Genomic DNA, 23,293 nt, shown 5'->3' with positions numbered 1-23,293 from the left:
GGAGGGACCAAGCTCCTTGAGTGTGAAGCCCATCTACATGGGCTCCCCACCCCAAGAGAGATGCATCCGTAGTCAGCACTTTTTGCGGCTGAGGAATTTGGAAGGGATGTCCCAAGATCAAATTGGATCGAATGGTCCACCATTGAAGGGAATTGTGAAATTCGGTGGACAGTTGGCTTGATACCACTGGGAAGCTAGGGTCCATTGAGCACATCTCATGTGAAGGTGTGCCATGGGTGTCACATGAACAGTGGAGGCCATGTGGCCCAGAAGTCTCAACATCTGCCGAGTTGTGATCAGCTGAGACGCTCTGGCCCAGGAAGCCAGGGACAGAAGATTGTCCGCCCTCGCCTCGGGAAGGTATGCCCAAGCTATCCGAGAGTCCAGCAGAGCTCCTATGAATTCTAGTTGTTGAACTGGGAGGAGATGGGACTTTGGGTAATTTATGACAAACCCGAGTAGCTCCAGGAGTTTGAGAGTCATCTGCATGGACTGTAGAGCTCCTGCCTCTGAGGTGTTCTTCACCAGCCAATCATCGAGATAAGGGAACACAGGCACTCCCAGTCTGAGTAGTGACGCTGCAACAACTGCCAGGAATTTTGTAAAGACCCTGGGCGCAGACGCGAGACCAAAGGGTAGCACACAATACTGAAAATGCTGTGCTCCCAGACGAATTCGAAGATACTTCCTGTGAGCTGGAAGTATCGGAATGTGTGTATAAGCATCCTTTAAGTCCAGAGAGCATAGCCAAAAGTTTTCTTGAATCATGGGAAGAAGGCTGCCCAGGGAAACCATCCTTAACTTTTCTCGGACCATATATTTGTTCAGGGCCCTCAGGTCTAGGATGGGACGCATCCCCCCTGTTTTCTTTTGCACAAGGAAGTACCTGGAATAGAATCCCAGCCTTTCTTGCCCTGGTGGTACGGGCTCGACCACATTGGTGCTGAGAAGGGCGGAAAGTTCTTCTGCAAGTACCTGCCTGTGCTGGAAGCTGAAGGACTGAGCTCCCGGTGGACAATTTGGAGGTCTGGAGATCAAATTGAGGGAGTACCCTAACTGGACTATTTGAAGAACCCACTGGTCGGAGGTTATGAGAGGCCACCTTTGGTGAAAAAACTTTAACCTCTCCACGACCGGTAGATCATCCGGCACAGGTACTTTTATGGCGGCTATGCTCAGCTGGAGCCAGTCAAAAGCTCGCCCCTTGCTTTTGCTGAGGAGCTGCAGGGGCCTGTCTGGGCGCACGTTGTTGACGCGAACGAGCACGCTGGGGCTGAGCCTGAATAGGCTGTCGGGAACGTGGATTGTACCTACGCTTATTGTAAGCATAGGCAGCAGTCCTCCTTCCCTGAAAAAAACCGTCTACCAGTTGAGATAGATGCTGAAGGCGCCCGGTGGGAGAGTTTGTTGAGGGCAGTTTCTCGCTGGTGGAGCTGCTCTACCACTTGATTGACCTTCTCACCAAAAAATTATCCCCCCGGCAAGGAACATCCGCAAGCCGCTGCTGGGTCCGATTGTCCAGGTCAGAGGCACGCAGCCATGACAGTCTGCGCATCACTATACCTTGAGCAGTGGATCTGGATGCCACATCAAAAGTGTCATAAGCACCCCTGGACAGGAATTTACGACACGGCTTCAGCTGCCTGACCACCTCCTGAAAAGGCCTGGCGTGCTCCGAAGGGAGCTTATCCACCAAGTCCGCCAGTTGCTTAACATTGTTCCACATGTGAATGCTCGTGTAGAGCTGGTAGGACTGAATTTTGGACACGAGCACAGAGGACTGGTAGGCCTTCCTCTCAAAAGAGTCTAAAGTCCTAGCTTCCCGCCCTGGGGGCGCCGAGGCGAAATCCCTAGTACTTCTGGCTCTCTTGAGAGCGGAATCCACAACCGCAGAGTCGTGAGGTAACTGCGACCTCAATCAACTCAGGTTCTCCATGGATCCGATACTGGGACTCCGCTTTCTTGGGGATGGTGGGGGTTAGATAATGGTTTCATCCAATTCCTGAGCACTGTCTCCTTAAGGACATTATGCAGAGGAGCAGTGAATGACTCCTTAGGTGGCGAAGGATAGTCAAGGACCTCGAGCATCTCTCTCAGTCCTGGGCTCATCCTCAGTTACCACCGGGAAGGGAATGACCACAGACATTTCCCGGACAAATGACGAGAAGGAGAGACTCTCTGGCGGAGAAAGCTTCCTCTCAGGTGAAGGAGTGGGATCAGAGGGAAGACCACAAGACTCCTCGGAAGAGAAATATCTGGGATCATCCTCTTCATCCCAGGAGGCATCTTCCTCGGTATCGGACAAGAGTTCTCGAACTGCAGTCCGAAACCGGGCCCGTCTCGACGCCAAGGAATGATGTCCCCGATGGTGATGCTGAGAAGCTGACTCCCATGCCAGCGGCGATGAAGCTTCCTCCAACGACGTCGACTTGGGTGGCAGCCGAGGCCCATGCCGCAAGCGGTACTGGCGTTGGGGACCTCACCACAGGCACGGAGCCAGGTGCCGCTTCCATCGACAGTACCGAGGGCGCAAGCACCCCCTGTACCGTAACAGAGTGATGCAGAAGGCCTGGAAGAATGGCTCGAATCCTCTCCTCCAGAGTCGCTGTCGAGGAAGGCTGTGGGGCCAGTACCGGAGTCGAAGTCAGAATCTGTGAAGGCCGGGGAGGCGGTACCAGGCTGTCTGAAGATCGACATCTCTTGTATGGAGGGTGAGCGCTCCTCCCGGCGTTGACGCTTTCCAGGTGCCGAATCCTTCGACGCCCCAGAGCTCCCCGTACCGTGCCTCGAAGGAGACCGGTGCCGTCACTGGTACTCCTCGGTACCGACGAGGAGGACGTGGAATCCACATGCCTCCTCGGGGTCGGGTCCGACATCGGTTGGTCCCAGTGGGCCTGCCCAGCAGGATCCTTGGAGACAGGTGGAGACCCACTCGACGGCTCACTGCTCCCAGCTAAAGGTGAAGTTAAGACAGCCATTACCTGCGCTCCTGGTGTCGATCCCATCCCCGGTGCCGATATCGCCGCCGCCGACCTCGGTACCGCTGTCAATGTCGACGCCGAGAAATCAGTCGGAGCTCCAAAAAGACAGTCCCGAAGAGCTCTTCTCGACGCCTGTGTCCGCTTCTTTAAACTCAGACACAACTTACAAGCGTCTGGGCGATGGTCGGGCCCAAGGCACTGGACGCACCAGGAGTACGGGTCAGTGCTCGATAGACCGCTGGCATCGAGCACACTTCTTGAAGCTGCTGGGAGGCTTCGAGGACATCAGTGGAAAAATTGCAGCGGTGAAGTCAAACAGCTCGATGGTGCCAATGAAGGGCACAAAATAGGAGAACCACAGACGGGCGGCCAAAGAAGGCCACAACGAAAATCGAAAGGAAACTTACCAGGGCAAAAGACTAGAAAAAAAGAGGATTTTTTTTTTTTAACTGGAAAAGAAAAACAAGAAAAAAAGAAAGCAATAAACGGCAACAAAAGATGCCTAAGTTTAGTTTTTCCTGGGACCTAAGGGAGAGAGACCGAAAACAGCCACTCTCCACCGCGGAAAAGAAAAAACTGGGTGGGAACGGACGCGCGCGGGCGAGAAGATGGCTGTGCATGCGCGGTGCCTCCGTCCCGCATCCTGCAGGCCGTCGCAAAAGTTTTAGATTTTACTGGAAAATCTTCCCATCTTGGGGCCGCCGTCCCACATGTGAGAACAAGCAGCCTGCTTGTCCTCGGAGAATATCATGTTAACTCCCATTCCTAAAAACCAATCTGGAAATAAAAATGATGTGTCCAATTATAGACCAGTGGCATCCATCCCACTGATTGTCAAATTAATGGAGGGCAAGGTAGCCCAGAAACTTATGGAATTTTAAAATTCCTTCTCATTATTACACAAATCACAGTCTGGCTTTAGACCATGCTTCAGTATGAGACAGTTCTAACAACTCTAATATCAAACTTTTCAAAGGAAGTAAACGGAGGAAGAAACTCATTTTACAATTCAACATGTCTAGTGCATTCAATATGGTAGACGATGATATTCTACTAAGCATTCTAGACAACATGGGTGTTGAGTGCTTCAATGGCTTCCTCAAGTTGAGACCTTACCAAGTGAAATTTGCAGGTTCCATCTCCCCGCTATGGTCTCCTGTATGTGGAGTACCTCTATCCCCTATCCTCTTTAACATCATTATAGCACCACTGGGAAGGAATCTAGAAGCAAGTGGCTTTATACTGATGACATGACCATTTACTATTTAATAATGATATTAATGAAATTCTGAACAGCATTAAATCAGGATTTGACCTAACTGAATGCTGATGCCTATGATTCCAACTAATTATAAACAGGGAAAAAACTAATTTCTAGTCTTAACAGGCTCGTTTCATTCCTACCTTACTAAAGGATTCACCAGGTAGAATTCAACATAGACAAATGCAAATATCCATTAGAGCAGAATATGAAAATCCTGGGTGTAATATTCGATCAACATCTTTCTTTTGAGCCTCAAGCAACAGTAGTAACGAAAAACTAGCGGTTGAAAAGAATTAGACCTTTTCTGTAAAGAATTATTCAGGAACTTAGATCAAACTCTAAATACTGTCCCATTTCGACTACTGAAATGCAGTTTATGTGGGCTGCAAAGACAAAATGGTGAAGAAATTACAAACTGCTCAAAACAGCAGCAAAACTTGTTTGTAATGTTTTACGATTTAACAAACCCTCTCTGTTGCTTCATTCATTACACTGGCTTCCGATTAAAGCTAGGGTAGCTTTTAAATTATGTGTATTTGCTTTCCAAATCATTTATGGATTGACATTGGATTACATGCTTCCCTTGATTGAATTTCCTTAGTAATTCCATCCGAGGATCCAGGGACTTCCTATTTCTTCACTACCCCAACTGTGAGAAAATTATATATAAAAATCGGTCCTTTCAGCTGACTTTTCATATTAATGTACTAAGTGGTGGAATTCATTACCAAAAAAACATAAACAGCTATCCCAGATTATATGAGCTTCTGGAAATCACTAAAAACCTTTGTTTAAAAAGTTCTTACAACAAAAAGATGAATTCTAATCCAATCTTATACAGTCTTTGACTATTTCTATAGTAACACATTTAATGATTCTGTAACATTATAAAACAATTCACATGTTTTTGTTTTGATTTATAAACTATATTAAAAAATATACTATGCTTAATTGCGGTCAACTGCACTCTACAATATGTATTTCTCTAAATATTTGTATCTATAAGCCACATTGAACCTAAACACTGTTTGGGAAAACATGGGATATAAATGTCAAAACAAAACAAACAAACTCAGCTGGTATTTTCACTGGATTAATCTGCATTAGACTATCTGTTTGAACTAAGGATGGGCTGTCATTTAAGATAAAATGTACTATCAGGAAAGTGCACACTTTTTTAAAGAAAGGGCACTATTAATGACATTCATTTTGGGAAAAAAAAGACAAATCTTAGGGATGGGCAGTCAAATTTGAACACATTGATTACCATTGAGAGCTGTGATTTTTGCAATGGTTTTTAAAATAAATTTCAAGGTATATACATAAAGATTGCAATAAATCATATTCAATATAGTTCAACAAAAGTAAACAAGAAACAAAGCCTTGATGTAATGCATATTAATCCTCCAGGGGAGGGGGCTCAAACATTCCTTATGTTTCATAAAGCCTTGAAGACTTAGCTTTATGCAAGTTCGTTCAGAGAATTTTATTCTCTGTTTTTTTGTTAATTCTCTTTGGAAATTGTATTAGTGCGCCTGCATTTTGATTTGTAGAGCACTGTAACAACCAGAAGTTGTCTCTGTATTCTCTTGGGAAACTATATAAGTGAAACTTTCTCTTTGGAAAATTGTAGAGTGATATTTTGGGTTTATGTACTTTTTGAGGGGAAATTGTATTAGTGTGATTTTTTAATATGTTTATTTTAATATTTTTCTGAACTGTATTATATAATTTTATTGTAAACTGCTCTGATGCTTTTATGTAAATGCAGTATATCAAGTTAAGAAATCAAAACAAATGCATTTAAAAAAGCAAGCATATACTTATTCTAAGCGCCTCCCCCCCAAAAAAACAAAAAAAAAACAAAAAACATTATAGGGCACTAGCTTTGGCAGATGCAGATTTTAAACCAGCCCGAGACTCATTTTTCAGAAAAAGTCTTATGCTGGAGATCACAGAAAATCTCTGACCTCATTTAAATACATACAAAAATGTACAGGAAAACATAAAATATATGAGTGACAAGGACAACATCCTTCTGGTGTAATAAAAGAAACTGTTTATGGCTCTCATGGGTAAAGCTGGAGATGTAGGGAAACATATAAATGTCTTCTCGTAAAGTTTCTTCCTGTGATAGAAATAAGTTTTAAAATATCCAATCAGGGTCTGGATGGAAAACACTGGAGACTATGAGGGCAGCTGTCAATGTCCTTCCACTGATCCTTCTACTATGCGATTAACATTATGACTGTCCAAAGAAAACTGTTTTCATCCCAAGGCCTCATTCTCAGTCCTCTGTTCTGAGGAGGCAATATATTTAAACATGTCAGAGGGAAAGTCTGTTGTGCTATTACCAAAACGTCCTGGGGGTTCAATGACAACAAAATTCAGTAGCCTATGGTTCAACTGTTTGAATTCTCTAGTTCTTCATGCTCAGACGTAAGGCCGTATTATTTTTAGTAAACAAAGGCTAAACATCTTAATTTTTACATCATGGTCCATCACTACAACCACAAGGTACAAAGCAAATCATTCAGTTACTCTGATTTCATATAACTGATGAGCAAAACAGACATCTCCAAAGTAGAAACAATAGTTCACAAGAAAAATATTTAAATGTTAATACCGTAGTAATGGAAACCTCATGCTTAATGTTCTTCACTGTAGGAGTTTTGTACAAGCCAAGCTTCCAATAAGAGCATCATATTGAAAACAGTTCTTTTAATATTGTTAAGATATTCAAAAAGCGTTTATGCATCAGCACTGGCTACTACCCACCATTGGTTGGTGTACCTCAGGACTTTACCTTGGGACCTCTTCTTTTCTCCATCTATACTTATTCTCTTGGGGGCCCTTTTACTAAGCTGCATAGGCGCCTACGCATGCCAAATTGGAGTTACCACCCAGTTACCGCGTGGCCCTTACGGTAATTTCAAGTTTATTTACTTATTTATTTATTGCATTTGTATCCCACATTATCCCACCTCTTTGCAGACTCAATGTGGCTTACAATTCATCATGGATATTGGAAGTGGAAGAGAATATACATTTGGTTACAGAGGATTAGGTGTTACATGGTGATGAAATAAATAATAGTATTAAGCAGCAGACATTATAAGACAATTCTGGAAGTTTTAGAGGTTATGAAGTTACTCATGTTGATCTTTGTGATATATCTTGTCGAAGAGATAGGTTTTCAGTAATTTTCGGAAATTGGTCAGTTCATAAGTCGTTTTCAGGTTCCGTGGCAACGCGTTCCATAGTTGTGTGCTCGAATAGGAAAAGGTAGATGCATGCATCAATTTGTATTTCAGACCTTTACACTTGGGAGGATGAAGATTAAGGAAAGTGCGAGAAGATTTTTTTGCATTCCTTGGTGGTAATTCTATTAGGTCTGACATGTAGGCAGGAGCGTTACCATGGATTATTTTATGGACTAGGGTGCAGAGTTTGAATGTGATGTGTTCTTTTAGGGGTTTTGCGCTTTCGTATTTTGATGAGCCGAATATTAATCTGGCTGCCGTGTTCTGGGCCGTTTGGAGTTTTTTTAAGTATTTGCTCTTTGCAACCGGCGTAGAGTGAGTTAAAGTAGTCCAGAAGACTGAGTACCAATGATTGTACGAGATTGCGGAAGACAGTCCTTGGGAAAAATGCTCTAATTCTTTTTAGTTTCCACATTGAATGAAACATCTTTTTAGTTGTGTTTTTCGCATGATTCTCAAGAGTTAGGTGTCGATCGATGGTGACTCCAAGAATTTTTAGGGTGTTCGAGACTGGTAGATTTAGTTTCGGTGTGTTAATAGTAGTGAATTTATTCTTATTGTATTGCGAGGTGAGTACTAGACATTGGGTTTTCTCTGCATTCAGTTTAAACTGAAATGCATCTGCCCAGGAGTTCATGATGTGCATGCTTTGAGTGATTTCGTTGGAGATTTCTCTTAGATCCTGTTTGAATGGGATGAAGATCGTTACGTCATCAGCGTATATATATGGGTTTAGGTTCTGATTCAATAGTAGTTTGGCCAAGGGTGTCATCATTAGGTTGAATATGGTTGGTGAAAGGGGGGAACCCTGTGGAACTCCACATTCAGGTGTCCATGTAGCTGATGTGGTCGAATTTGATGTCACTTGATATGAGCGTGAGGTTAGGAACCCCTTGAACCAATTGAGAACGTTACCTCCGATTCCGAAGTATTCGAGGATGTGTAGTAAAATTCCATGGTCAACCATGTCAAATGCGCTTGACATGTCGAATTGTAGCAGTAGGATGTTGTTGCCATTTGCTATCAGTTGTTTGAGTTTGGTCATGAGCGAGACTAGTACGGTTTCGGTACTGTGATTAGAGCGAAATCCTGATTGGGAGTCGTGTAAAATTGAGAACTTGTCTAGATAATCCGTAAGTTGATTGGTTACCAAGCCTTCTGTTATTTTGGTAATTAAGGGGATGGATGCTACTGGTCTGTAGTTCGTTAGTTCATTAGCATTTTTCTTTGCATCCTTGGGTATAGGGGTGAGTAAAATATTACCTCTCTCTCTTGGGAATAGTCCGTTTTGTAGCATAAAGTTCACGTGGTTTGTTAGGTCCGTTATAAATTGTTGAGGGGCCGACTTCATGAGGTTATTTGGGCATATGTCCAATTTGCAGTGAGATTTGGCGAATCTTTTCAGTTTTTGTGAGATGAGAGCTTCCGGTAGAATTGTGAATTCGGTCCAGATCCTGTCAGCTGGATAGATTCCAGGGTCTGGATCTAGGCAGTCTAGGATTGTGGTGTATTCGATGGGGCTAGCAGGTATTTTGAGTCGCAATTGTATGATTTCTCCTTAAAGTATTTCGCCAAGTCATCAGCTCCTGGTGTGTCTTTGCTGTTGTTGGTGACTGGGGTGGGTGTCCAGAAGTTTATTGACGAGTAGGAAGAGTTTGTGTGTGTCTTTGTAATTTAGTCCAATTTCAGTTTTGTAGTATTGTGGTTTGTCTTATGGTATATTTATATTTCCTTCGGAGTTGCTTCCAAGCGTTAAGTGTGGGCTCGTCTTTCTTTTTGTTCCACGCACGTTCTAGTTTCCTGACTTGTGTTTTGAGTTTTTTCAGTTCTTCATTGAACCACTAGGAAAAAATGCCCGTTTCTGAGTGCAATGAAACGGGCGCTAGCAAGGGGCCCCCTCCCTCCGTCCCTCGGAGCTACTTGCGTTACTTGTTCGGGGTTGGCGTTCGCCTCGCGTTTCGGCCCTCGAGTGTTATAGCTCCGCCCTCGACGTCATGACGTTTTGACGCGAGGGCGGTGCAGACACTCCAGGGCACACCGGATATCTTGGGCGCCTCAACTTCCGTGGAGGCTTCAGAACGTTGGGGTTGCCTTTTATATAGAGAGATGGTATTGAGTTCTTTCTGTGCGAGGTTCTGGTTTGGATTGGGGCAATGTTATCTAGTATTAATTTACATCAGTTATCCCATATGGAAAGGAATTGGATTGTATCTGTTTCTATTGTCCATTCGTCGTGGTAGATCTGTTGCCAGAATTTAACCGGATCGATTTTTCCTCTTGTAGTGTAAGTTTTTCGTATTTGTTTGTTAGGCGATTCTTTCATTCTCCATTGGAGGGTGATGTGTGCTTTGTAATGGTCTGACCACGGTATGGGTGACCATTTAGTGTATGTTAATTTGAGGTTTGCGTCGTCGTCAAATCTGTGTGTTATGATGTCTAATGTATGTCCTTTTTTGTGTGTTGGTTGCGTATTTGATCCTTGTAGATCCCATAGTTGTAAGAACTCTTTACAGTCTTGGGTGTTTGTTTTGGTGAGATCTTCCATGTGTAGGTTAATATCTCCTATTATGATGAGGTTAGAGGAAGAAATACAGGTGTTCGAGTTTGGCGCACATCCACAAAATTTTCTGACGCGCTTAGACCATTACTGCCCGGTTACCGCATGAGACCTTACCGCTAGGTTAATGGCTTGTGGTAAGGTCTCAGAGCCAAAATGGACGCGCAGCAACTTTCATTTTGCCGCTCATCCATTTTTGGCAAAAATTTAAAAATGTCATTTTTTGTAGGTGCACTGAAAAATAATTCTGTGCGCGCCCAAAACACACGTCTACATTACCGCAGGCCATTTTTCAACGCACCTTAGTAAAAGGACCCCTTGGAGCTCTGAACTACTCCCATGGTTTTCAGTATCATCTTTATGCTGATGATTCCCAGATCTACTGCTCCACACCACAAAATTCAGCAGGAATCCACGCCCAAGTCTATCATTACTGCTCGGATGTCTCATCGAAGGGTCCGAGGGGGAAGCCCGCTGCAAAACAGTCAGGCACGCCCTAGCCACGTAGAAGAAGCAAACCGAGGCTTGCAAACTCAGAGCAGCCGCCTCAAAGGACGACTTTAAGGCCGCCTCCATTCTCCTGTCTTGGGCGTCCTTCAGGGCAGTGCCACCTTCCACCGGCAGCGCCGTTTTCTTAGTCACGGCAGTGATTAAGGAATCTACCGTGGGCCAGACAAAGGCTTTCCATTCCCCCTCAGGAAAGGGGTACAGACGGGACATAGCCCTGGCTACTTTCAGGCTCGCCTCAGGGGCATCCCATTGCGCTGAAATTAAGGTCTGCATGGCTTCATGAACGTGGAAGGTTCTAGGCGGGCGCTTCGTTCCCAGCATAATGGCGGAGCCAGTAGAGGCTGAGAGAGAGCCTTCCTCCGGAGAGGCAATCTTCAAAATGCTCATGACCTGCACAAGCAGGTTAGGCAAATCCTCTGAGCGAAAAAGCCGCGCTGCAGAGGGGTCGTCCACTCCATCCGAGCAAGGATCAGTCTCTTCCATCGATTCCGCTAAGGATCTCTGGGAGAACTCAGACATGCTGCCGTCATCCACATCAGAGGAGACCGAGTCCCCCGAGGGTGGAAGATCCACCCGAGGGCGCTTAAGCATAGAGGCCTCATCACCCCAATCAGAGGGGTGGGCAGGGGCAGTGTTCTGCATAAGAAAGGCTTGATGCAGCAGCAAAATGAACTCAGGGGAGAAACCCCCCAGTCTGTGCATTTCTGCAGCCTGTGCTGCGGCCCTAGAGGCGCCCTCCATCTGCGCTCCCAGTAGCGGGGGAGAGGCGTGTTGCGCGTCCAAAATGGTGTCCGGCGCGAAACTCCGAGGAGCCGCGCAGGAAGAAGGGCGTTTTAATTTCGCCGACTTCTTACTGTCGCCCGATTCAAGGGCGACCAAGCTGTTAACGTCTCCCATCTCGAGGGTGGCCCAGGAAGCCGACCGAGCCGCGTGGCCAGTCACGACCGGGAGGGCGGCCAGCGGGGGATGGGCGCCTAAGGCGGGAAAGGCCGCCGCGCTGGAGGAAAAACCGGAGAATTCTCCCGGTTCCGAAAGGGCGCCCAAAAAGGGCGACTCTACCTTCGATCCCCCTGCTTCCCCGCTAGGCGCGCGAACGCGTTCCGGGGAGCGTCTTTTCGCACCCTTGCCCTCTGCGGCCATAGCCACGTGGAGACCGTTCGGGGAACCCCCTGCCCGCTAGTAAAAGGTAAAAATTACCTGCTTCTTGCTCCGAGCAGCGACGACTTGTTCCAGTGAGCAGCTGCAAATGGACGTCCTTTTTGAACGTTTAAAAAAATTTTTTTTTTTTGTTTTTGTTTAACGGAGCCAGCGGGAGGGGGGAGAAAAGGAGGGACCTGGCACCACCTGGTTTGCACTTGCTCACGTAGAGCCCTCAACCCCAGGTACTCAACAAAACCTAAACAATTAGGCTTGGAGACCTAGCCAGAGCTGCTGCTGTGTGACCACACACCTGCTGAGATAGAGAACATACTGGGGAATTTCCGGCAGCACATGACCACATATAGGGAGGCAAAAGATTGCTCTCTATCTCCACCTGCTGGTAGATGGACACAACCCACCAGTCTATGGATTGATCGGCTTGATAATAGGGAAGACAGCTTCGTGTGTATGTGACAGAGAGAGAGAAGGGAGAGAGAGGACGTATAATTTTTGGCCTTTTCTCTTCATGGCATTCTTTTTGTTTCTCCCTCTCCAGACAGAATAGGACCGGATTACAAAGACTTGAAGAAACTATTCCAACTCGTAAATAAGCTACTAAACACCACCCCAGTCACCACAACCAACATAGACATCCCATCCGCAGACAAACTTGCTAAATACTTCAACGAAAAAATAATAAAGCTATGCAATACACTTCCTCAGCACAACACCGACATCGAAAACTTCATCAATGGCTTGGACCCACCCTCTGGAGAATACCCAGCAGACTGAACCAGGTCAAACATTGCTCTCCTCACCGTTGAATCAGCTACCCATGTGACTCATAGGTTCTCCAATATCCACTGCAAATTGGACACCTGCCCCACCCATCTACTTAAATCCGCTCCCAACCACTTCACAGCAGACCTCACATCCCACCTAAACTACATGCTCCAACAAGGTCCCATCCCTGAGAAATATGGCAACATCCTACTCACCCCAATTCCAAAAGACACCAAGAAAAAAAAAAAAAAACAAACAAACTCGCCAACTACTGCCCAGTTGCATCTATCCCACTAGCAGTCAAACGGATGGAGAGCAAGGTGACCAAACAGCTTACTGATTACATGGACAAGTTCTCAATACTACATGAATCACAATCAGGATTTCGCCCCCTCCATTGTACCGAAACTGTGCTAGTCACTCTACTGGCCAAATTCAAGCAGAAAATAGCTTCAGGTAAAAGCGAACTTCTCAAATTCGACATATCAAGCGCATTCGACATGGTAAACCACAATATACAGAGCATATTCAAAAGATTAATGAGACAAAGCCAACATGGATTTAGTGAAGGGAAATCTTGCCTCACCAATATACTACATTTCTTTGAAGGGGTGAACAAACACGTGGATAAAGGGGAGCCGGTTGATATTGTGTATCTGGATTTTCAGAAGGCATTTGGCAAAGTACCTCATGAAAGACTCCAGAGAAAATTGGAGAGTCATGGGATAGGAGGTAGTGTCTACTGTGGATTAAAAACTGGTTAAAAGATAGAAAACAGAGAGTAGGGTTAAATGGTCAGTATTCTCAATGGAGAAGGGTAGTTAGTGGGGTTTCCCAGGGCTCTGTGCTGGGACCACTGCTTTTTAACATATTTATAAATGACCTAGAGATGGGAGTAACTAGTGAGGTAATTAAATTTGTTGATGACACAAAGTTATTCAAAGTCGTTAAATCGGGGGAGGATTGTGAAAAATTACAAGAGGACCATACGAGACTGAGTGTCTAAATGGCAGATGACGTTTAATGTGAGCAAGTGCAAAGTGATGCATGTGGGAAACAGGAACCTAAATTATAGCTACGTCATGCAAGGTTCCACGTTAGGAGTCACGGACCAAGAAAGGGATCTAGGTATCGTCGTTGATGATACGTTGAAGCCTTCTGCTCAGTGTGCTGCTGCGGCTAAGAAAGAAATAGAATGTTAGGTATTAATAAGAAAGGAATGGAAAACAAAAATGAGGATGTTACAATGCCTTTGTATCGCTCCATGGTGCGACCGCACCTCGAATATTGTGTTCAATTCTGGTCGCCGTATCTGAAAAAAGATATAGTGGAATTAGAAAAGGTGCAGAGAAGGACGACGAAAATGATAAAGGGGATGGGACGACTTCCCTATGAGGAAAGGCTAAAGCGGCTAGGGCTCTTCAGCTTAGAGAAAAGGCGGCTGAGGGGAGATATGATAGAGGTCTATAAAATAATGAGTGGAGTTGAACGGTTAGATGGGAAGCGTCTGTTCACGCTTTCCAAAAATACTAGGACTAGGGGGCATGCGATGAAGCTACAATGTAGTAAATTTAAAACAAATCGGAGAAAATTTTTCTTCACTCAACGTGTAATTAAACTCTGGAATTCGTTGCCAGAGAATGTGGTAAAGGCAGTTAGCTTAGCAGAGTTTAAAAAAGGTTTGGACGGCTTCCTAAAGGAAAAGTCCACAGACCGTTATTAAATGGGGAAAATCCACTATTTCTGGGTTAGGCAGTATAAAATGTTTTGTACATTTTTGGGATCTTGCCAGGTATTTGTGACCTGGATTGGCCACTGTTGGAAACAGGATGCTGGGCTCGATGGACCTTTGGTCTTTCCCCGTATGGCAATACTTATGTACTACTAAGACTCCTAGACTACATCGGGATTGGTGGAAATATACTCAGCTGGATCAAGGGTTTTCTAACCACAAGAACATATCAATTGAAATCAAATTTCAAACATATCACCACCTTGGAAAGCAGACTGCGGAGTACCTCAAGGATCACCACTATCACCAATACTTTTCAACATAATGATGATCCCGCTGGCTAAGTCCTTATCCAATCAAGGTAGCTACGCAGACGATGTCACAATATACATTCCCTTCAGACATGATCTGACAGAAATCACCAATGAAATCAAGCTCGGTCTGAACACTATGGACTCATGGGCAAACTCATTTCAACTGAAACTGAACACTGACAAAACACACTGCCTCATCCTCTCATCTCAACACGTACAAACCCACAACCATAAACACCCCAGACCACACCATCCCTATCTCAGATAGCCTGAAAATACTCGGCGTTACAATCAACCGCAACCTTACACTTGAGAGCCAAGTGAACTCCACAACAAAGAAAATGATCCACTCAATGTGGAAACTTAAACGCATAAAACCTTTCTTCCCAAGGGAAATATTCCATAACCTAATACAATCAATGGTACTAAGCCATGCAGACTACTGCAATGGAATCTATGCGGGATGTAAAGAAACAACTCACAAAGAAACTCCAAACCGCTCAAAACACAGCAGCCAGGCTGATATTTGGTAAAACACGATTCAAAAGTGCCAAACCCCTCCGAGAAAAACTGCATTGGCTCCCAATCAAAGAACATATTACCTTCAAAATCTGCACCCTGGTCCACAAAATTATCTACGGCGAAGTCCCAGGCTACATGACAGACCTCATAGAACTACCAACCAGAAATGCATCCAGATCATCACGAACATACCTAAAACCTCCACTATCCAAACTGCAAAGGACTCAAATACAAAGCAACCTACGCATCCAGCTTCTCCTATATAAGCACACAACTATGGAACTCACTGCCAAAAGCTGTGAAAACAACTTAAGACCATCTAAAACTTCAGGAAATCACTAAAATCCAACCTGTTCAGAAGGGCGTACCCTACTGACCCAACATAAATACCTACACTCTGCAACACAGCAAACCTCATAATGGACACTATGAGGCATATTTTCAAAGCACTTAGCCTTCCAAAGTTCCATAGAAACCTATGGAACTTAGCCTCCCAAAGTGCTTTGAAAATATGCCTCTATATAACCTCTCCTCTCTTCGATCCCCATTGCGCCTGAACCTTAATTGACCACATCACCACCATGTATTTGTTTCTCTACCGGACTTGGCGAACGCCTTTACGGTACTATGTAAACCACATTGAGCCTGCAAATAGGTGGGAAAATGTGGGATACAAATGTAACAAATAAACAAACAATTCTTCATTTTCATACCAAGCATCTCTGTCTTGGAATTTGTTGCCATTATAAGAATATTAAAAGTTAACAGTTTCGAAAAGCTCTTAAGATAAGTACATAAGTAATGCCACACTGGGAAAAGACCAAGGGTCCATCAAGCCCAGCATACTGTCCACGACAGTGGCCAATCCAGGCCAAGGGCACCTGGCAAGCTTCCCAAACGTACGAACATTCTATACATGTTATTCCTGGAATTGTGGATTTTTCCCCAAGTCCATTTAGTAGTGGTTTATGGACTTGTCCTTTAGGAAACCTTCTAACCCCTTTTTAAACTCTGCCAGGCTAACTGCCTTCACCACGTTCTCCAGCAACGAATTCCAGAGTTTAATTACGCGTTGGGTGAAGAAAAACTTTCTCCAATTTGTTTTAAATTTACTACACTGTAATTTCATTGCATGCCCCCTAGTCCTAGTATTTTTGGAAAGCGTGAACAGACGCTTCACATCCACCTGTTCCACTCCACTCATTATTTTATATAACTCTATCATGTCTCCCCTCAGCTGTCTCTTCTCCAAGCTGAAAAGCCCTAGCCTCCTTAGTCTTTCATAGGAAAGTCGTCCCATCCCCGCTATCATTTTAGTTGCCCTTCGCTGCACCTTTTCCAATTCCACTATAGCTTTGAGATGCTGTGACCAGAATTGAACACAATACTCAAGGTGCGGTTGCACCATGGAGCGATATAACAGCATTATAACATCCTCACACCTGTTTTCCATACCTTTCCTAATAATACCCAACATTCTATTCGCTTTCCGTGCCGCAGCAGCACACTGAGCAGAAGGTTTCAGTGTATTATCGACGACAAAACCCAGATCCCTTTCTTGGTCTGTACCTCCTAACGTGGAACCTTGCATGACGTAGCTATAATTCGGGTTCTTTTTTCCCCACATGCATCACCTTGCACTTGCTCACATTAAACGTCATCTGCCATCTACCCGCCCAGTCTCCCAGTCTCGTAAGGTCCTTCTGTAATTTTTCACAATCCTGTCGCGAGTTAACGACTTTGAATAACTTTGTGTCATCAGCAAATTTAATTACCTCGCTTCCATCTCTAAATCATTTATAAATATATTAAAAAGCAGTGGTCCTAGCACAGACCCCTGAGGAACCCCACTAACTACCCTTCTCCATTGTGAATACTGCCCATTTAACCCCACTCTCTGTTTCCTATCTTTCAAACAGTTTTTAATCCACAATAGGCCTTTTCCTCCTATCCAATGACCCTCCAATTTCCTCTGTAGCCTTTCATGAGGTACCTTGTCAAATGCCTTTTGAAAATCCAGATATACAATATCAACCGGCTCCCCTTTGTCCACATGTTTGTTTACTCCTTCAAAGAATTGAAGTAAATTGGTCAGGCAAGATTTCCCCACACAAAAGCCGTGCTGACTCGGTCTCAGTAAGCCATGTCCTGGGATGTGCTCTGTAATTTTGTTTTTAATAATAGCCTCTACCATTTTCCCCGGCACTGACGTCAGGCTCACCGGTCTATAATTTCCCGGATCTCCCCTGGAACCTTTTTTTAAAAATGGGCGTTACATTGGCCACCCTCCAATCTTCCGGTACCACGCTCGATTTTAAGGATAAATTGCATATCACTAGCAGTAGCTCCGCAAGCTCATTTTTCAGTTCTATCAGTACTCTAGGATGAATACCATCCGGTCCAGATTTGCTACTCTTCAGTTTGCTGAACTGCCCCATTACGTCCTCCAGGTTTACCGTGAAGTCAGTAAGTTTCTCCGACTCGTCCGCTTGAAATATCATTTCTGACACCGGTATCCCACCCAAATCTTCCTCAGTGAAGACCGAAGCAAAGAATTCATTCAATCTCTCCGCTACGTCTTTGTCTTCCTTGATCGCCCCTTTTACCCCTCGGTCATCCAGCGGCCCAACCGATTCTTTTTGCCGGCTTCCTGCTTTTAATATACCGAAAAAAATTTGTACTATGTTTTTATGCCTCTAATGCTATCTTTTTTTCGTAATCCCTCTTGGTCTTCTTTATCTGCGCCTTGCATTTGCTTTGACGCTCCTTATGCTTTGTAAATATGTGCTATTTAAACTATTATTTAGTTTTTTATTGGAAGAGAATTGTTATAACTATGTAGCTCCTGTATTTTGCTCATCCAGTTAATCTTAATTTTTCAATCTATGCTGAACTTATGGTAGCCGCAGAATATAAGCATGAAGTAACATAACATACCATACCTACTAAAGGACCATGTTCAGCAAGCATTTTTGTAAAATACTTTGGGAACTGTGAACATTCTGACCTGGACATCTCAATTCCTTCCTCGAAAATCTACGTAAAATTGGGCTGGCTCAGAGTATGTATAAAGTTCTACAAATAAAGCTGAGCTCCTAAATTCAGAATCCTAAGGGCCTTGTTTTCTAAGCCACGCCAGAGGCGCGTTAACGTTTTTAGTGCATGCTGTGTAGAAACTCATAATATTCCTATGGCCATCTACACAGCACGCGCTGTTTAGCACACACTAAAAACACTAGCGCACCTTAGTAAACAGGGCCCTAAGCTTGGCACCAATTTTCAGCTAAAAATTCATTTAAATTTAGGTCTGCAACTCACTTTACTAGTGCTGAAAATTAGAGAAAACTTTTTTGTTTTTCCCTCCACACTCCAAATCCACCCCAATAAGCACTCATTTTTTAAAATATCTTAATAAACCAAGAAACTTATATTTAGGAATGCAGCCCTAGTAAATGTTCCAAGGTACTAACTTTGGAGCTTGACTCCAAAGTTAGATACTTAAATTCTGTGTCAGTCTCTAGCTTTTCTTGTTGAAGCCATAAAGTTCTTAAGTAACAACATTTAAGGTTTTCTCCCCATTTAGGGGCCCTTGTACTAAGCCACGAAGGTGACTATGAGCGCCAATTCAGAACTATCACCTGGCTACCATGTGGCTCAGGCGGTAATTTCATTTTTTATGCGCACCGGAAATTCACTGAGCAGTAATGAGGTAACTGATAATTACTGCCCAGTTAACGCGTGAGACTTTACCGCTAAGTCAATGGGTGGCGGTAAGGTCTCAGGCCCAAAATGGACACACGCCAATTTTTATTTTGCCGCACATCCATTTTCAGCCCCCCCCCCCCCCCAAAAAAGGCCTTTTTTTGCAGTCGTGGTGAAAAATGGACCTGCACGCATCCAATACATTCGTCTACAACAGCGCAGGCCATTTTTCGGTGCACCTTGGTAAATGAGAATCCATAACTGCTGGGTGTACCCAAATTTCCCTCAGAAGAATTGCTAGCAAATTCTACTTATCCTCCATCCTGTTAGGCTTAAGAGCCGACATTAACTGTTCGCATTGCTGCAGACAAACTGGATTTTACTGTCTTGTAAAGCAATACTCCTTCTGCCATTATAATAAAACAAAGGGGAGTCCAGAGCGCACTCAAAGGGGAATCTAAATTGTTTCTCTTAATTTTCCAGTCACCTTAAATTCCTTTGTGGTATCTATAACAGAATTTTATAATCCATTCTCTCATTCTCAAAATTAACTAAATTCAGCAAGTGAGTACATTGCATTTGAAGAAAAGTTTATATTTCTTACACATTGCAAAACCAACTGGTTCTAGTTTTACTCCATGGAGAAGCAAGATTGCACATGTGCAGTTCAGAAGTGGAGGCAGTTGCTAATGTTATGCACCATCCCTTTCCATCATTACTAACCTATTGCATTTTGAGAAATCCCACTTCACAGATGTATACTGCTAACTACTACTACTAATGGCATTTATATAGCGCTACCAGACGCACGCAGCGCTGAACATTTGACATAGAGATACAGTCCCTGCTCAGAGAGCTTACAATCTAGGTAAAACAGACAGACAAGACATTACGGGCAAGGGAATTACAGGGTAAAGAGGAATAGGGGAGGAGGAGGGCAAATGAGTAGCGGCTAGGAGCCAAAGGCAGCAGTGAAAAGGTGAAATACATTTCCATCTCTGCTTTTAACATTAAGTTAACTGTAAAGACTAGATGGACCTAGTGATCCTGAACTGCAAAGAACTTTGTTTCTATAATCATAGAAACAGAAGAGAGTCTCCTCCTGTATTGTTCTGGAACCACAAGGTTAAAATTAGTGATGATTTAACAAATAATTGTGTGTGTGGCGGGGGGGGGGGGGGGGGGGGGGGGGGGGGGGGGGGAGTCAGACCTACCTGTTCTAAAGTGAGAAGTAGATTTATGGTCTCCTATGACAAGACGGCCGGTATGTTCCTTCTGTATACATACAACAACCAAATACAAAGAAGTTAAACTGAGGCCACTTTTATTTACATCTAAAGTTAGCAAAAAAAAACTTTATCAAGAAAGTTATACGATTATTTATGAAGTTGAGCTGTCCACGTTTTTTTCTACACCACCTTCTTCCCCTATCATAAATGGGAGACAAAGTAGTTTTAAGAACATAACATAATAGCCATACTGGATCAGACCAATACTCCATCTACCCCAGTATCCTGCTTCCAGCAGTGGCCAATCCAGGTAACAAGGACCTGGCATAAACCCAATTAGCAGCAACATTCCATGCTACCAATCCCGGGGCGAACAGTGGCTTCCACCATGTCCATCTCAATAACAGACTATGGACTTTTCCTCCAGAACTTGTCCAAACCTTTTTTAAACCCAGATATGCTAACCACCGTTACAACACCCTCCGGCTGCAAGTTCCAGAGTTTAACTATTCTTTGAGTGAAAAAAATATTTTCTCCTGTTTCTTAAAGTATTTCCATTTAACTTCACTGAGTGTCCCCTAGTCTATGTACTTTTTGAAAGCGTGAAAAATCGAGTTCTGGTCACCATATCTCAAAAAAGATATAGTAGAATAAGAAAAGGTTCAAAGAAGAGCATCAAAATGATAAAGAAGGAGGAACTCCTCTCATATAAGGAAAGGCTAAAGAGATTAGGGCTCTTCAGCTTGGAAAACAGACGGATGAGGGGAGATATGATAGAGGTCTACAAAATCATGAGTGGTGTAGAACGAGAAGTAGTAAATTGATTTATTACTCGTTCCAAAAGTACAAAGACTAAGGGACATTCAAGGAAACTACATGGAAATACTTTAAGAGGATGTAGTAACAGTGGCTAGAATATCAGAGGTTTAAAAAAAGGTTTGGACAAGTTCCTGGAGGAAAAATTCCGTGGAGGGGCATTTTCGAACAGCACCGACCATCTCCATGGCTGGCTCCACAAGTGGGCGGAGCCGACCGTATTTTCAAAAAAGATGGCCGGCCATCTTTTTTTCGATAATACGGTTAGGGCTGCCCAAATGTCAGAGATGGCCGGGTTTGAGATGGCCGGCCTCGGTTTTTGCCCATAATGGAAACCGAAGCCGGCCATCTCAAACCCGGCCAAATCCAAGGCATTTGGCCGTGGGAGGGGCCAGGATTCGTACTGCACTGGTCCCCCTCACATGCCAGGACACCAACTGGGCACCTTAGGGGGCACTTCTAAAAAGTTAAAAAAAAAAATTAAAATAGCTCCCAGGTGCATAGCTCGCTTACCTTGGGTGCTGAGCCCCCCCCCCCCCCCCCCACCAAAAAAACCCCACTCTCCACAACTATACACCACTACCATAGCCCTAAGGGGAGAAGGGGGGCACCTACATGTGGGTACAGTGGGTTTTGGGTGGGTTTTGAAGGGCTCCCATTTTCCATCACAAGTGTAACAGGTAGGGGGGGGATGGGCCTGGGTCCGCCTGCCTGAAGTCCACTGCACCCACTAAAACTGCTCCAGGGACCTGTACACTGCTTTGATGGACCTGAGTATGACATTTGAGGCTGGCAAAAAAGTTGTTAAAGTTGTTTTTTGAGGGTGGGAGGGGGTTGGTGACCACTTGGGGAGTCAAGGGAGGTGATCCCCGATTCCGTCCGGTCGTCATCTGGTCAGTTCGGGCACTTTTTTGGGACTGAAAAAAAAAGGGACCAAGTGAAGCCGGCGAAATGCTTGTCAAGGCCGGCTTTCTTTTTTCCATTATTGGGCGAAGCCGGCCATCTCAACGCACACCCACGTCCTGCCCCCATCCTGCCTTCGCTACCGTGCCGACACGCCCCCTTGAAGTTTCGCCGGCCCCGCGATGGAACGCAGCTGAAGCCGGCCAAAATTGGCTTTCGATTATACCGATTTGGCTGGCTTCAGGAGATGGCCGGCCATCTCCCGATTTGTGTCAGACGATGGCCGTCGATCTCCTTCAAAAATAAGCTGGATAGTCTGCTATTGAGACAGACATGGGGAAGCGACTGCTTACCCTGGAATTTGAGTTTTGGCCACTGCTGGAAACAGGATACCGGTCTGATTCAGTATGGCTATGTTCTTTTTTTTTTTTTAATTTATAAATTTTATTGAAATTGAAAATAGCACATCTACACCAGCACAGGGCCCTCCAAACTTTTTCATCTTATAGTTTACATTCAAACAACCAAAAATTGTTAAACATCCTTTTCCCCCTTATCTCCCTAAATTCCCCCCTAACCCATTCCCTTCCCCCTCCCCAACCCCTCCTCCCCACCCATAATCCCTCCCCCGATAACCCATTTACTCTATGTTCTTATGTTATCTTAGTAGGTGTAACTAACTATCCTATATAATAATTTGCACCTCCGTCTGGCTGCCTGGGTTCGTAACACAGTTCCCATTGGTCCGCCCTGGGGATCACATCACAGGGCGGACCAATGGGAAGTGAGAGGGAAGGGAACCCAGCAGCGGCCACCGGAGGTGAGTAAACAAACGTGCCCCCCCCCCCCCCCCCGAGTTCCATGACCCCCTACCTCCCTCCACTCCCGTCCGTGTTCCAAGGGTCCACTCCAGTCGCCCCACTCCAGTCCGAGTTCCACGCCCCCCTCTCCTCCTTTTTCCGCCGCACAGCGCCTCCCTCCCTCTGTGGCCTCTGAGTTCAAGGAGGACGTGTGCGGGTGCCCCAGCCCTTCGTAAGTGGCAGCTGTTGTTTAAAACATTTTACCTCCTGCTCTGCCGGCAACAGTGAAGTCCAGCATGCACGGACACCGCTTCAGACTGCCTTTGTTTTCGCTTCTGTTTCAGCTGTTCCTCTGGTCCCGCGCTTCCGTAAACAGGAAATGAGGGCGGGACCAGAGGAACAGCTGAAACAGAAGCGAAAGCAAAGGCAGTCTGAAGCGGCGTCCGTGCGTGTTGGACTTCTCTGCTGCCGGCACAGCAGGAGCCTTGATGCGAAAAAAGCTTTTGACCGGGTTCACTGGCCTTTCATGCACAGGATCTTGGAGACTGTGGGGTTTGGAGGGCAGTTCAGGCGATGGATTCAGGCTTTCTACGAGTCCCCAAGGGCCTGCGTCCGAGTCAATGGTGGTAACTCAGACTTATTCACATTGTACAGGGGGACTAGACAGGGTTGCCCTCTGTCGCCCTTGCTGTTTGCTCTGGTGATGGAGCCTTTTGCAGACCAGGTGCAACTGGACCCAAACATAACAGGAGTGCGGATAGCGGACAGAATTCATAA

General features: G+C 44.9%; 1 protein-coding gene across 6 annotated transcripts in view; it reads right to left on the bottom strand.

Moving 5' to 3' along the window:
• Positions 1–23,293, bottom strand: part of C4H11orf58 (chromosome 4 C11orf58 homolog) — a 67,841-nt gene that overhangs the window by 22,588 nt on the left and 21,960 nt on the right. For all 6 annotated transcript variants that reach the window (XM_030201056.1, XM_030201057.1, XM_030201061.1 and 3 more), the window contains exon 3: positions 19,983–20,043. In XM_030201056.1, coding sequence (XP_030056916.1) covers positions 19,983–20,043 — 61 coding nt within the window. The remainder of the gene's footprint in view (positions 1–19,982; positions 20,044–23,293) is intronic.

Source organism: Microcaecilia unicolor, chromosome 4, assembly GCF_901765095.1.
Source record: "Microcaecilia unicolor chromosome 4, aMicUni1.1, whole genome shotgun sequence".
Classification (NCBI taxonomy): Eukaryota; Metazoa; Chordata; class Amphibia; order Gymnophiona; family Siphonopidae; genus Microcaecilia; species Microcaecilia unicolor.
Note: the sequence above shows the minus strand (reverse complement) of the source record. Positions and strands in the feature narration are given on the sequence as shown.